The sequence below is a fragment of the Oryza sativa genome, chromosome 10 (assembly GCF_034140825.1).
Source record: "Oryza sativa Japonica Group chromosome 10, ASM3414082v1".
NCBI classification, from domain to species: Eukaryota; Viridiplantae; Streptophyta; class Magnoliopsida; order Poales; family Poaceae; genus Oryza; species Oryza sativa.
Genome location: NC_089044.1, coordinates 14,224,695 through 14,238,278, shown reverse-complemented (window position 1 = coordinate 14,238,278; position 13,584 = coordinate 14,224,695). Strand labels below are relative to the sequence as shown.

The following is a 13,584-nucleotide window of genomic DNA, read 5'->3' as shown; positions in this document are numbered from 1 at the left end:
CAATGGCAGCAATGGCAGCAATGGTGGTTTCGGCTTTGGAGGCCGAAGGTAGAGGAAGGACCTGACAGGTGGGGTCGTCGGGCCCACCTGTCGGGGAGGGAGAGAGGGAGGAGAGCCAGGGGGTTATTTAGACTTTGCGCGAGGGGAAATTGATCGGGCCGAGAAGGGAGGGGTCGGCCTGAGAGGGAGAAGGGAAGGAGAGGGGCGAGTGGGCCAAGGAGGGGGAAAAGATCTTGGGCCAAAAGCGGCCCAAAGACAAAGAGGGGAAATTTTATTTGTTTTCTTTTTATTTTAATTGATTAAATGAAATTTGTGCTATTAAAATTATTTCTTAAGCTCCGAAAATTCACGGGAAATTTCAGAGAGTATTTTAGGGCACAAAGAATATTGCAAAATATTCCCGGCCAATGATTTTTAAGGGAAAATTTTAATTCTCCCATTAATTCACTCGAATAAATTGCTTTAACTTTTAATATAATGATTTTTAAGAAATGCATTATTAAATGATTTTTAAACCCGAACGAAAATCGGGGCGTTACAAAGGACCCCCTCTGGGCAGTATTGACAACATAGAACTGGCAATGTTCAGAAGTAAAAACTTTGACAGATGGTGGGGTGAATGGAAGCTGCATTTATTCCACCAAGCAGCTTCAATGTATATGACAGACCTCTTCCCAGATGTTGTCCCTCAAGTAAGTCTTTAACTCCACTTGATTTAAATAGCTGTTTGGCCGATTAATCTCAACTAATCCTCCTTTTGATTTGTAGACAACAGAATCCTCTCCTCCCCGTCAAAGCAACAGTGGTAAGGATATCCAATATGCCCCAGGTTTAATTCCTAACGGAGGTGGGCTATCTCCTCCGGTTATTGGATATGATGCCCCCAAGACCTCAGCTCTTCTTCAAGGGCTCATCAGGGAACCAGCCGATACCGGCAAAAAGAGGAAAACCAGATCATCGGCTGTAAGCATCACAGCCCCAACTAAGAAGAAGAAGACAAAGAAAACCAAGCCAGCCGATGATCTGCCTACCCTAGATCCATCCATTGAACAAGCTCTGGATGAAGAGATATTTGAAGATGAAGTTGATCAGGCCACAGCCGAAGTAAGCGATACTGAAAGAACATCATCAGATAACTATTTTGTCTTATAGCCGATCACTCCCAGGTCTTGTAATTGCAGAAAAAGAACACTACGGTGAAGAAGAAATCGGCTGCAACAACATCTAAGCCAGCTCCACCGGTAAGATAGTTTTAACTTTCATTGGTTAATTTCCAGCTGATTCTGACTAACACTTGTTTCCTTTTAGCCTTCCCCTCCTCCTTCTCCTCCTGCACAACAATCGTCAAGTGACCAGACCCCTTCAGCTGTGGGGAGTCATCACATCGAGGAGGAAGAACAACCAGCTGCTCCTGCTATCCCAGTAAGTTTTTCTTTGTCTCAACAAGCATTCAGATCGGCTATGCCTGTTTAACCTCTAACTGCTTCTAAATCATTGCTGCAGGTCTTAGCCGATCTTTTCTCTTTCGACATTGGAGACTACCTTGATGAAGGAGAAGAAGATACCACAAGCAAAGCCTTAGCCCCTTTATCTGATGATGTAAAGAAAACTCTGGAAAGTATCTTGGATCGGCTAGAAGCATCATCACTGGATAGCTTGGTGGTTGATTGTGGCTCAATCAGGGCTCGGCTACATGAGATTCAGGCTCTAATCCCAGATGAGTTAGCCGATATTCTTACCCCAGCCGTTTACTTTGAGCAACACCAATTCAAACTGGAAAGATCAACTATCTGAAGGCCCAATCAAGTCTAATATTGATCGGCTCGAGGCTCGCAAGATTGAACTCTTAGCACAACTTGAAGAATGCAACGCTGAGCTGGACATGGAACACAAAAAACTAGCCGATCTCCCAAAGTCTATTGAAGAACAGAAAGCAAGACTCAAATCGGCTATCAAGCATGTTGCTGATCTGACCAAGTCTCTGAAAGTTATCCCTGGAACCAACGCTCAGGATGCCCAAGCCATAGAAGAAGTAGAGCAGATTAGGCAGAAGGCTATATCGGCCATCCAGCGATACTTATCTCAATAATTGTTGTGTAATAAAACTTAGAATTTTTGTAATCGGCTAACACTTTACTGTCTTAACAATCCTTTGTGCCGATTAATATGACTTTGAAATATGCTAAAAAATTTTGCACTGCATTTTGATATATATGTGCCCCCCTAGTTTTACAATGTCAAGAGCATTGATAAAATTATATAACAACTAAGGGCGATATAACAATATCGGCCATTGTACATCGGCAAACCACAACCGATTACACCATGAAAAACAACTAAGGGCGATATAACCATATCGGCCATCTCAAGGCGATGTAAACACATCGGCTGTCATGCATCGGCAACACGAGCCGATCATGTGTTAACCCAAACACTTGGGTAATATTTCTTCAAATATTTGCCATTGAGCGCTCGCCCATAGACTTCGCCATCAAGCCCTTGCAACATATATGCTCCCTTAGACACAACCTTATAAATCTGGAACGGTCCTTCCTAATTCGGCGACCATTTGCCGAATTTATTATCACGAGTACCAATCAGCAAAATCAACTTCCATACAAGTTCACCTTCCGAAAAATCTTTAGGTACCACTTTCTTATTATAATGCCGAGCAACGCGTTCCTTATCCTTGGTAACCTTTGCAAGGGCTCGCAATCGCGACTGAACCAGATCCTCCCTCTCATCGGCCATAAGGTTGTAATACTCATCGGCTGTTAAATCGTTTTGTAACTCCGTCCGTCGAGAGCCGATTCTAACTTCCCATGGCAAAACAGCCTCATGTCCATAAACAAGTTTGTAAGAAGGAACTTGAATCGATACATGACAAGCCATCTTATAAGACCACAATACTTCAGCCAACCGAGTATGTCATTGCCAAGGATAATCATAAATTTTCCGCTTAATCAATTTGATCAAACTTTTATTAGACGCCTCGGCTTGCCCATTAGCTTGTGCATAATAAGGTGAAGAATTCAACAACTTGATACCCACACTATCGGCAAACTGAACAAACTCATCAGACACAAAGATTGAACCCTGATCTGTAGTAATAGTTTGAGGAAGACCAAATCGGTAGATTATATGCTCCTGAACAAATTGAATAGCATCCCCAGAATCAACTTTCTTCAAAGGAATCGCCTCGACCCACTTGGTGAAATAATCAGTTGCCACCAATATAAATTTATGTCCTTTACTCGATGGTGGATTGATCATACCGATCATATCAATTCCCCAACCTCTGAACGGCCATGGCTTAATAATAGGATTCATAGCCGACGCCGGTGCTCGCTGAATTGCTCCAAACTTCTGACAATCCTGACACCCCTTATAATATCTGAAACAATCCTCCAGCATTGTCGGCCAAAAGTATCCTGCACGCCGAAGCAACCACTTCATCTTGTGAGCCGATTGATGAGTACCACAGATCCCCTCATGAACTTCGCTAATTGCAACCTTAGCCTGATCGGCACTCAAGCACTTAAGTAATACTCCATCAATCGTCCGATAATAAAGCTCGTCATCCAACAGTATATACTTTAATGCCTTATATCTTAATTTCCTAGAAGCCGACTGAGATGGATTACTCAAATACTAATGCACATCGTACCTCCAATCATCGGCTGATATCGCTGCAATTTCAACTTTAACATCTTTGATCATTGGCTTATACCCCAACGCCCCTTGAGCTAAATCATTAGCTTCAAGATTTTTTTTCTTGAGATACATGCTTTAAAGTAACCAGCCGAAACTCTTTCATTAGTTCCAAGCACTTCTCATTATAAACTATCAACGTATCGTTCTTGCATTCATATTCTCCTGCCAATTGACTGATTACTAGCAAAGAATCCCCCATGATTTCAATGTATCGGCTTCAACTTCCTTGAGTAATTGCAACCCCTTGAGCACCGCTTCATACTCAGCTTGATTATTGGTCGCATATGGTTTAATAGTATAAGCAAACTCGAAACATGCCGCCCTAGGGGAAATTATAACTAAGCTGATGCCACAACCATGAGTACATACCGATCCGTCAAAGAATAAAGTCCATGGCACTATCTCAACCGAGCCGATTGAATCATCACGATGCTCTACAATAAAATCGGCTATAGCTTGTCCCTTAATCGCTTTCGGTGATTCATACCGAAGATCAAACTCAGTCAAGGAAAATATCCACTTCCCAACTCTTCTCTTTAATATTGGAGCCAATAGCATGTACCTGACTACGTCGGCTTTGCATATAACAGTACACTCATTAGATAATAGATAATGCCTCAACCTTGTACACGAAAAATACAGACACAAGCATAACTTCTCCACAGGAGAATACTGAGTCTCAGCATCCAAGAGCCGTCGACTGAGATAAAATACAACTCGTTCCTTCCCTTCCAATTCTTGAATCAAAACCGAGCCGATTGACTTCTCACCAGCCGATAAATATAACCTAAACGGTATTCCTTTCTGTGGAGGAATCAAAACAGGAGGAGAGCTGAGATACTCCTTAATATTATCCAAAGCCTTTTGCTGCTCTGCCCCCCAAGTAAACTGCTGATTGGCTTTTAACCTCAATAAGGGTGTAAAAGGTTCCAACCTTCCAGACAAATTAGAAATAAACCTTCTAACAAAATTTATCTTGCCGATCATCTCTTGTAGCTCTGTCTTATTTTCCGGGGGCTGAATCTTCTTGATCGCATTAACGCTCCTTTGGGTTACCTCGATCCCCCTTTCATGAACAAGAAATCCCAAAAACTGGCCGGCCGACACACCAAAAGCACATTTTGTCGGATTCATCTTCAAGCCATATTTCCTGGTTCTCTCGAAAACTTTCCTTAAATCGGCTATGTGGTCCTCCACTTCTTTAGATTTGACAACCACATTGTCAATATAAACTTCAACCAGCCAGCCGATTAAATCATGATATATATAATTCATGGCTCTTTGATATGTTGCTCCAGCACTCTTTAAACCAAAAGTCATGACGACCCATTCAAATAAGCCGATTGCACTAGGGCATCTAAAAGCCATCTTATGGATATCTTCCTCAGCCATAAAGATCTGATTATATCCTGCGTTCCCATCCACAAAACTCAAAATTTTGTTCCCTGATGCGGCATCAACCAGCTGATCGGCCACTGGCATTGGATATTCGTCCTTTGGTGTAGCTTTATTCAGATCTCGAAAATCAATGCACACCCTGACCTTGCCATTCTTTTTAATAACTGGAACTATGCTAGAAACTCATTCAGCATATCGGCAGGGACGAATAAAACCGGCATCATACAACCGTTTGATCTCAGCTTTAACAGGTTCAAGCATATTGGCTTTACATCTCCTCGGAGGTTGCTGGCATGGTCTAACCCCTGGCTTGATAGGTAGTCGATGTTCAACAATCGATCGGCTGAGTCCGGGCATCTCATAATACTCCCAAGCGAAGCAATCTCTAAACTCTTTTAGGAGTTCTATCAGCTTGGTTCTAAACTCTGGAGACAAATTTTTTCTAATAAATGTCGGCCTTGGCCGATCGCCTGGACCTATGTCTATTTCTTCCAACTCATCGGCCGACATGAAATCTTGACCTTGCTTGTCATCGAGATCATCTACTGTATCCTTGGCGTAGACATTTGAACCCTCCACGACGCCCTCAAAGTAATAGCATGGGTTCTCCATCTTCAATTGGCTGTATATCAGAATCGGACACTTTTAGAAAATCTCCATCCCAGACTTTTCCAGATAAACAATCAAGGCCATCCATCTCCCAAAGGGCTAAATCGGCACTGGCAACATTGACTGACCTGTCGGCTGGCACGATCTCTGTCTTGTCGCCTTGCCATTGAATCAAGCATTGGTGCATGGTCGAAGGAATGCAACAATTGGCATGAATCCAATCCCTTCCAAGCAACAAGCTGTACGAACCATTCCCATTGATAACAAAAAACGTGGTAGGAATAGTCTTGCTGCCGACTGTCAGCTCCACATTTAGAACACCTCTGGTTTCCGATGGATTACCACCAAAGTCTTTGAGCACCATATTTGTCTTGATGAGAGCCTCGGTGTTCCTACCCAGCTTCCTAAACGTAGCATAAGGCATCAAATTCACCGCGGCCCCACCATCGACCATCATCTTAGACATCGTCTTCCCATTGACGTAGCCGTTTATATACAATGGTTTAAGGTGTCGATTCTCCGTCCCCTCTGGTTTCTCAAATATTGCCTGTTCTGGTGACAGAACCAACTTAGCCGATCCTTGCCAACATCTTCGCCTCATCGGTTGCAGCATCATCGGCTATAGGAACCTGATTCTTGACACACCACTCCTGTCTTGGCTTTGGTTTCCTCAGTCGATGGTTGATTTCCTCTTCAACCTCCTGAAAACGCTCCCTGTTCCTCAATCTCTGGACCCTTCTTTTCTGATTCTTCGTGAAAATACCAGAAGGACACCATTGATTCTTCCTGATTACCTCATCCTCTTGGCCACAATCTTGATTCATCGGACCCAATCTCTGATGAACAGGAAGTCTTGCCTGCCTTAGCCGATTACCTCTACTATATGACCGGCTCGAGCTCTCGATGAAATCACTACACCCAGGGCAGTTTTCAATGGATGGCAACCTCATCCCTTCGTTCCAGCAGAATCTGAAGAACTCACAACCCTAATGAGGATCAAAACCATCGTCGTATTCTTCATAATGCTTCTCCTGCTGCTTGTCATACTTCCACTGATACTTGTTGATAATCCTAGCCGAATTCACTTGAAAACCTGTTGCACGGACCCTATCGGCTGCTTGACTAGCTGTATGCACCATATTAACAGGAAAAGGATTACCATCGACCTTCATCGGCTTTTTGGAATCGTCAAACCTAATCTTGCCCCCCTCAATGGCAACCTGGATTTGCTATCTAAAAACCTTGCAATCGTTAGTAGAATGAGATCCAGAATTATGCTATTTGCAATATCTCTTCTTACCTAATTCCTCAGCCGATGGGATCGTATGACCAGCAGGAAGCTGAATTTGCTTTTCTCAGAGTAGTAAATCAAAAATCTTGTCAGCCTTGGTGATATCAAAATCATACTTTTCCTCTTTTCCAGGACTTTTTACCCATTGGCATGGTATGACCTTTTTGCTCCTCACCCATTCGGCTGCAGCTATTTCAGAATCATCTTCCTCGTCATCCGATCCATACATGTATGGACAAACATGATTTTCTTAGAGCTTCTCCTGACTTCCGCCAACCTACGCTCATGCAAGGTTACCTTCTGTATCAGATGCGATAAGCTATCAAAGTCTTCGGACGAGAATTTCTCCCTGATTGGAGGAATCATACCCTGGAAGGCCAAATCGGCTAACTGAGCATTAGTTAAACTCAAGCTAAAGCATTTGTTCCTCATCTCCCTAAACCTCTGAATATACTCGTGCACGGGTTCATCATGCCGCTGCTTGATCGCTGTCAAGTCGGACAACTTCATCTCATGAACCCCACTGTAGAAATAGCTGTGAAATTGCTTCTCCAAATCGGCCCAACTATTGATCGACCCATATGGCAAAGAAGAAAACCAAGTAAAAGCTGATCCAGACAGAGATAACCGGAATAACCTAACTTTCAAAGCGTCTACAGCCGATGCTTCATGGCACTGAGCAAGGAATCGGCTGATGTGCTCATAAGTCGACACGCCCTCTTGTCCCGAAAACTTGGAGAAATCTGGAACTTTAAACCGATTGGGGAGAGGGACTCTTTCAAACCACTCAGGATAAGGCTGCCGATACAAGCTTCCAGTCTCTTTTGGTTTAAGCCCAAATTGTTCTCTCATTACATCGGCAATCACGTCGGCCCACGGTCGTTGCTGAGCTGCTCCTTGTGGCTGTTGTTGCATAGACTCGAACTGACCATACTGAGATGCGAACTGGGGCTGAGCCAATCCCCCTAGCTGATATTGGGCTTGCAGGGAAGGGGGCTGATATTGATAGCTCAAGTTACCCCCTTGGTAATTATGAAGATTCGGCTGGATGTTGCGCACCAAGTGCTCAGGAACCATCTGAGGCATCACTGTACCATCCGGCTGTGCATGGTGAACCAAATGTTCTGGGATGACCTGATTTACAAACTGCTGTACAGGCTGACCACCAGGTACTGCGAACCCGGCCGATGCATTCACCGACCCCGGGTGCTGAATCGGCTGAACGACCTGCTGTCTTAACGGAGTCTGTTGGATCGGCTGCTGAGGCTGCTGCCTTGGTGGCGTCTGCTGAGCTGGTTGTACGACCTGTTGTTGGATTGATTGTACAATCGGCTGGATTGGTGGTGTCTGCTGAATCGGCTGCTGCTGCACTGGATCAAAAATAGGTGGAGGTGGCAGAAACATGGCAGCGACTTGATCTTGGGTTATGTCACGCCCAGAAATTTAGCCCAAATTTTCAGACTATTTTGTGTATTAAATCCTTGTCCAGGACTAGCCAGGGTACACAAAACGACAAGTAATATACAGTTCCAAACGTAAATAAAGCGTAAAATACTTACAAAAGAGGCACTTAGTCCTCGCACCGAAACGAAAACAGCAGCAGCGGAAAAAGGCGATCCTAGCGGGGCTTCAGCTCCACTCCACAGGCAAAACTCAACTGGGGTCTGAGCCTTGGTCCTCTAACTTCATCTTCAGCTCAGAAGCACTACACTTCTGAAAAGGGGGAATAATAGCAAGACTGAGTACAACCACCGTACTCAGCAAGCCACACCAACGATGCAGACGTGCAAGGGGAACACAAGGACGGTTTGTGGCTATTTGCATAAAGGCGGTTGTAAAACATTTTATTGAGCAAAACAGTAAAACTGTTGAGTAATTAAAGTAACATTAAATCTCCACTGATCAACGCTACACCACGTTGAACAGGCCCAACCAACCCACCTAAACTACAGTGTATTAGGTCGATTTATTAAGTGTGAGACTAATCACGGTGAATCTGGTCGACCGCCCATAACCGCGGGCACGGCTATTCGAATAGTTTTACTCTGATCAGAGGTGTACAACTGTACCCACAAGACACAGCCCCACGACACGTTCCCGTGCGCCGACATGCCACCACGACATACCGGAAAGAGGCCGTGACAGGACCCTTCGCATAACCCCCTCTAACCGATCGCACCACACCTTAGGGTTCGCCCCCGTCCCCAGCAGGCAACGGGCAGCCCCCCTTTCGTGCCGCGGTGAATCCGGAAGCCGATCAACCGGACACCCCGGCCGACCCAACTCCATCACGCCCACCCTCGCCTGGGTACGTCGGCTAGAGAAAAGCTACACTACAAGCCCAGCCGTTGCCCACGCTGGCTTGTGGTAAGTACGATAAGTTCTTCCAGGGCATCCCGCGAACCGGTCCTTAACTGCCATGGGTGCGACCAGCAAAACCATGCACCCACAGCCCACCATTCAGTCGCATTTTAGTTGGATAATTACGACCATGAAGCATGGCCAGGTGTCTCGAGCACGCAGCTCACTCTGATACTAAAAAGGTCTAATACTGCAGTTATCCCATCAACTGAGCTAGTGGTAATTAAGCATGGCTAAGCATATAGTTCTAGCTAGGTCACATAAGTAACATGAGCTAGTCGATTCATTACCCAAGGTTGACAAAGAACAGATATCAAGTAAACATGGCACAAGCGAGCAGATAGGTAAAACCCTGACCCCATGTAATTAGCAAAACATGCATATTTGTTTGCAAACAGTAAAACATTTGTAAATTGGGATCAACATGCTCAAGGGGAATGTGTGACTTGCCTTGCTTCTTCACTTTGATCTTCCGAACTCTTTTCCTCGCGACCGCGGACTTCCGAAACGACGGAAACTACACGCTGGCATGCAAAACGAGAAAAAACTCTAATAAAAACCAAGGAAACAGGACATAAAAACTAAACAAACATGTAGAGCTCAATTTTAGATGAATTTTGCAAGTTGAATGGCTCAATTCGGAGTTCGAATGAATTAGATATGGATTTTAGAAATTTTGAGCCATTTAAATGAATTTCTAGAATTAAACCGAATTATTGCGCAATTAATAATTAATTTCTCAAAGGAAATGACAAGTGCTGACGTCAGCAAAGGGCCGGCGCCGACAGGCGGGCCCCACACGTCAGCGAGCCAAGGGGGCGGCCCACGGTGGACTCGGTCCACCGCGGCACAGGCGCGGGCGCACCACGTGGACGGCCACGTGGCGGCCACGGCGGACATGCGGCAGAGGTGGCGCCGACGTGGCGCCACGAGGGCACCGACGCGGGCGGCGCCGAACGGCCACGTGGATGGCCCAGATTCACTCGAGGTGAATCGGGCGGCCTCAGGCGGGCGCGAGCCGGCTCGCCGACCGGCCGACCGGGGAGCGGCGGAGTGCGGCGGGAAAAGGGAGGGGGAGCTCACCGAGTAGCATACGACGGAAGGAGGTGGCCGGCGGCGAGATGGCAACGCGAGGCGGTGACGGCAGAGCTCGGGACGGACGGAAACAACGACGCTCCGACGACGGGCGGCGCTCGGGAAGAGGCGGATGAGCGGCAGCTGCACCCTAGGATGGGAGGGGAGGTGTTAGGGAGGACGGAGCGGCGACATGGCCGGCTGGAGAGGAAGGGAAGGGAGGAAGGGCTCACCGGCGCACGGGAATCTGGACGTCCAGTGAGTTTCCGGCGATGGGAAGAGATGGCCGAGGTTCTCCTCGTCCTTGTGGCGCCGAGGGAGGCAACGGCGTGGGTCGGCAATGACTGTAGCAGCGGGGCGACGCGGCTGGAGTCGGCCAGTGGTGGTGGTGGCTCGGGTTGACGGGGGAGGGGTGGTTACGGTGGCGATTTGGGAAAACGGAGCGGAGGCCGGGGTAGAGCTTGGCACGGCGTTGCCGACGGCGCAAGCGGCGAGGTGCAGCGACGACTAACGCGGCGGCAACGGCCGGCTGAAGGCGGTGTGTGGCGGTAGTGGCTCGGCCTCGCGATGGGAGGGTGGTTCCGGCGGTGGAGGAGGGAGATGGAGTGAATGCCGGGGTGCGGTGGGGCGCTGTGATGCTATAGGTGGCTGCGGCGCAGCGCGGCAGCGACGGGAGCGGCGGTGGCGGGCGGCTGGAGATCGCCGGCGAGCGGCGGCTAGAGGGAGCACGGTGGGGAGGTGTCTAGGGGGCGCGGGGTGCTCGGGGAGAGGGGAAAACGGATGAAGGGAGGCACGTGAGTCGTTTATATAGGTCCCGGAGGGGGAGAACGTGGCCGGGAGAGGCGGATTTGAAGGGGGAAGAGGCGCCGGCGACGTGGGCGAGTGGGGTGGTTCGGTGCCGGTTTTGGAGGGGGGGAAAAGTGGGGGAGGAGAGTGGAGGAGGTGGGGTGACGCGGTCCCGCGGTCGGGGCGAGCGCGCGGGTGGAGGAGGAGGCGGAATCGGCGGCGACGTGGGGAGGCCGTGGCGGCGGTTTCGGCTGAGGGAGCCGGAGGTTAGGGATGGCCCTGACAGGTGGGGCCCACCTGTCGGCGGCTCGGGGGGAAGGAGAGAGGAGGAGACGGTTGGGGGAGAAGATGACAGGTGGGGCCTCGGGTTGACGGGGAGGCAAAGCAGACTTGAGGGAGAGAGAGAGCCGAGCGGGCCGAGGGAGAAGGCCGGCCCGAGAGGGAGAGAGGGGGGGGGGAATTGGGCCGAAAGGGGCCCAAAGAGAGGAGGGAGGTTTTTATTTGTTTTCTTTTTATTTTAATTGGTTAAATGATCTTCGTGACTTTAAAACTATTTCTCGAGCTCCGAAAATTCACGGAAAATTCCGGAGAGTACATTAGGGCACAAAGAATATTACAAAATATTCCCGGCCAATGATTTTTAAGGGAAAATTTTAATTCTCCCATTATTTCACTTGATTAAATTGCTTAACTTTTTATTCAATTTCTAGGAAATGCATCATTAAATGATTTTTAATCCCGAATGAAAATCGGGGCGTTACAAATCTACCCCCCTTACAGGAATCTCGTCCCGAGATTCTGGGATGGCTAGAAAGAAAGCCGGTGCTGATGGGCGGTCTGACTGATCTGCACCTTGAACTGCCACATTCTGCTTCGAACTGATTGATTGACTGGTTGATCAAACCTGCACGATTGAACTGGCTGGATTCGACCTTTCTGTTCCTTTGCTTTGCCAAAACTGGACCGACTGGTTCTGCTTGAACTGACCCAGTCTAGGACTGCGGATGCTCCTGAAACTTACTTAGTTTGGACTGAACTGTTGAGGTTAGCAATTTTGGTAACCTGAGAATTCACCACGCTGGCTATAAGAGGATGAAAATGGAATCTGGCATTTATAAATCATTTACCCTATGTCCGCTTCGACTGGTCCCAATTCAAATAACAAGTAATTCCAGGAAAACCTGCTTGACCTGTCTTTCGTCTGAACTGCAACCATCCTCGATGCTACTTCTCTAAGCTGAACTGTTGACCTGGCCTCAAGGGTGTACATTAGAATTGAACCTGTTGACTTGAGATTGGGAGACTCTGCTAGTGGCTCGCAACGGACTCCTTTAATTACTAACCAAATTGCTGCACTGGGTTGAACATTCAAGTGAAATGCCGACGAGGTAAACCAAAACTCATCTCTGAGACCTACCCCCTTACAGTGGGTAGTCTTACTTTCGCCTGACTGAGAACCTTTGAACTGTTGTCCTTGAAAAAAATGACCAACATTTCTCGGATTTACAGATGCCCTGACTTTGAAGACTGAAACTTCATCGGTCCATCAAATTGAAGCAATGGCGATGCACTTTCATCCCGACAAGATTTGGAACTTAAGCCTTAGTTGATGATAGGAAATTCCACATAAAAGTGACTCTCATTTAGCTCATGGACACACTGACTCTTGACTGCAACACACTACTGCTGGAGTTCTTTCCGCTACACTTGACCTTGCATCGAGCTTTGCATCTCCCGCATCAATACATCCATCATCTAATCTTGGACACCAAATGTTGATCACGAGCAGGGTTCTTCTGGCACTGGGATACCTTGTAGCTTTCAACTGAACCATTGATTGGTGACTTTAATTGATCTTATCTCTGACACTGACCATCCGCTGCCAGGACGGAAGAGAGGTGGAAGAGAGGGGTTGCTAAAGATAAGGTACTAAACCACTTGCCTACTGATATGTTGTGAGTAGACTTTTATTCTTCAAGTTGCTTAAGCAAACAACCTAGTATGGTCGCATCCCCACCAATGATGCAAACCATACCCCTACACACAAGCAAACAACACACAATCTAGAAAGCTAACGGAACTACTCTTCTGGGAAAGATTGGGTTTAGGTCATCTCCGAGAAAACTCCACTTGATCTTCGCAGAACGACGACTCTGAACTGATCTTCTCGCTCCTTGCACGAAGCTTGAGGCTCGAATTGACTTGACTTCCGAACAGACATGAAGCTGACAGCTGGTCCTCTAGGTTTGACAACTAAAAGAATTGGAGAGATTGGGAGGAGAATTTTGAAAAACCGTTTCACAAAGAAATGCCGAAGGGCGAGAGGAGACAATTTGCAAGTAGGGTTTTCA

At 47.2% G+C, this 13,584-nt stretch overlaps 1 protein-coding gene across 1 annotated transcript; it reads left to right on the top strand.

Moving 5' to 3' along the window:
• Positions 1-581: 581 nt before the first annotated feature.
• Positions 582-2,089, top strand: LOC136353540 (uncharacterized). Its single transcript, XM_066304547.1, has 5 exons — positions 582-692; positions 769-1,104; positions 1,309-1,422; positions 1,504-1,659; positions 1,745-2,089. Exons 1-5 carry the CDS (start codon positions 582-584, stop codon positions 2,087-2,089), a joined length of 1,062 nt encoding a protein of 353 aa, XP_066160644.1.
• The last annotated feature ends 11,495 nt before the right edge of the window (positions 2,090-13,584 follow it).

Excerpts from the sequence above, each read along its gene's own strand:
- LOC136353540 (XM_066304547.1), top strand. The coding sequence starts at position 582 with ATGTTCAGAAGTAAAAACTTTGACAGATGGTGGGGTGAATGGAAGCTG. Across the intron at positions 1,423-1,503 it reads CAGCTGCTCCTGCTATCCCA|GTCTTAGCCGATCTTTTCTC; the intron begins GTAAGTTTTTCT and ends TCATTGCTGCAG. Across the intron at positions 1,660-1,744 it reads CATCATCACTGGATAGCTTG|CCGTTTACTTTGAGCAACAC; the intron begins GTGGTTGATTGT and ends TTCTTACCCCAG.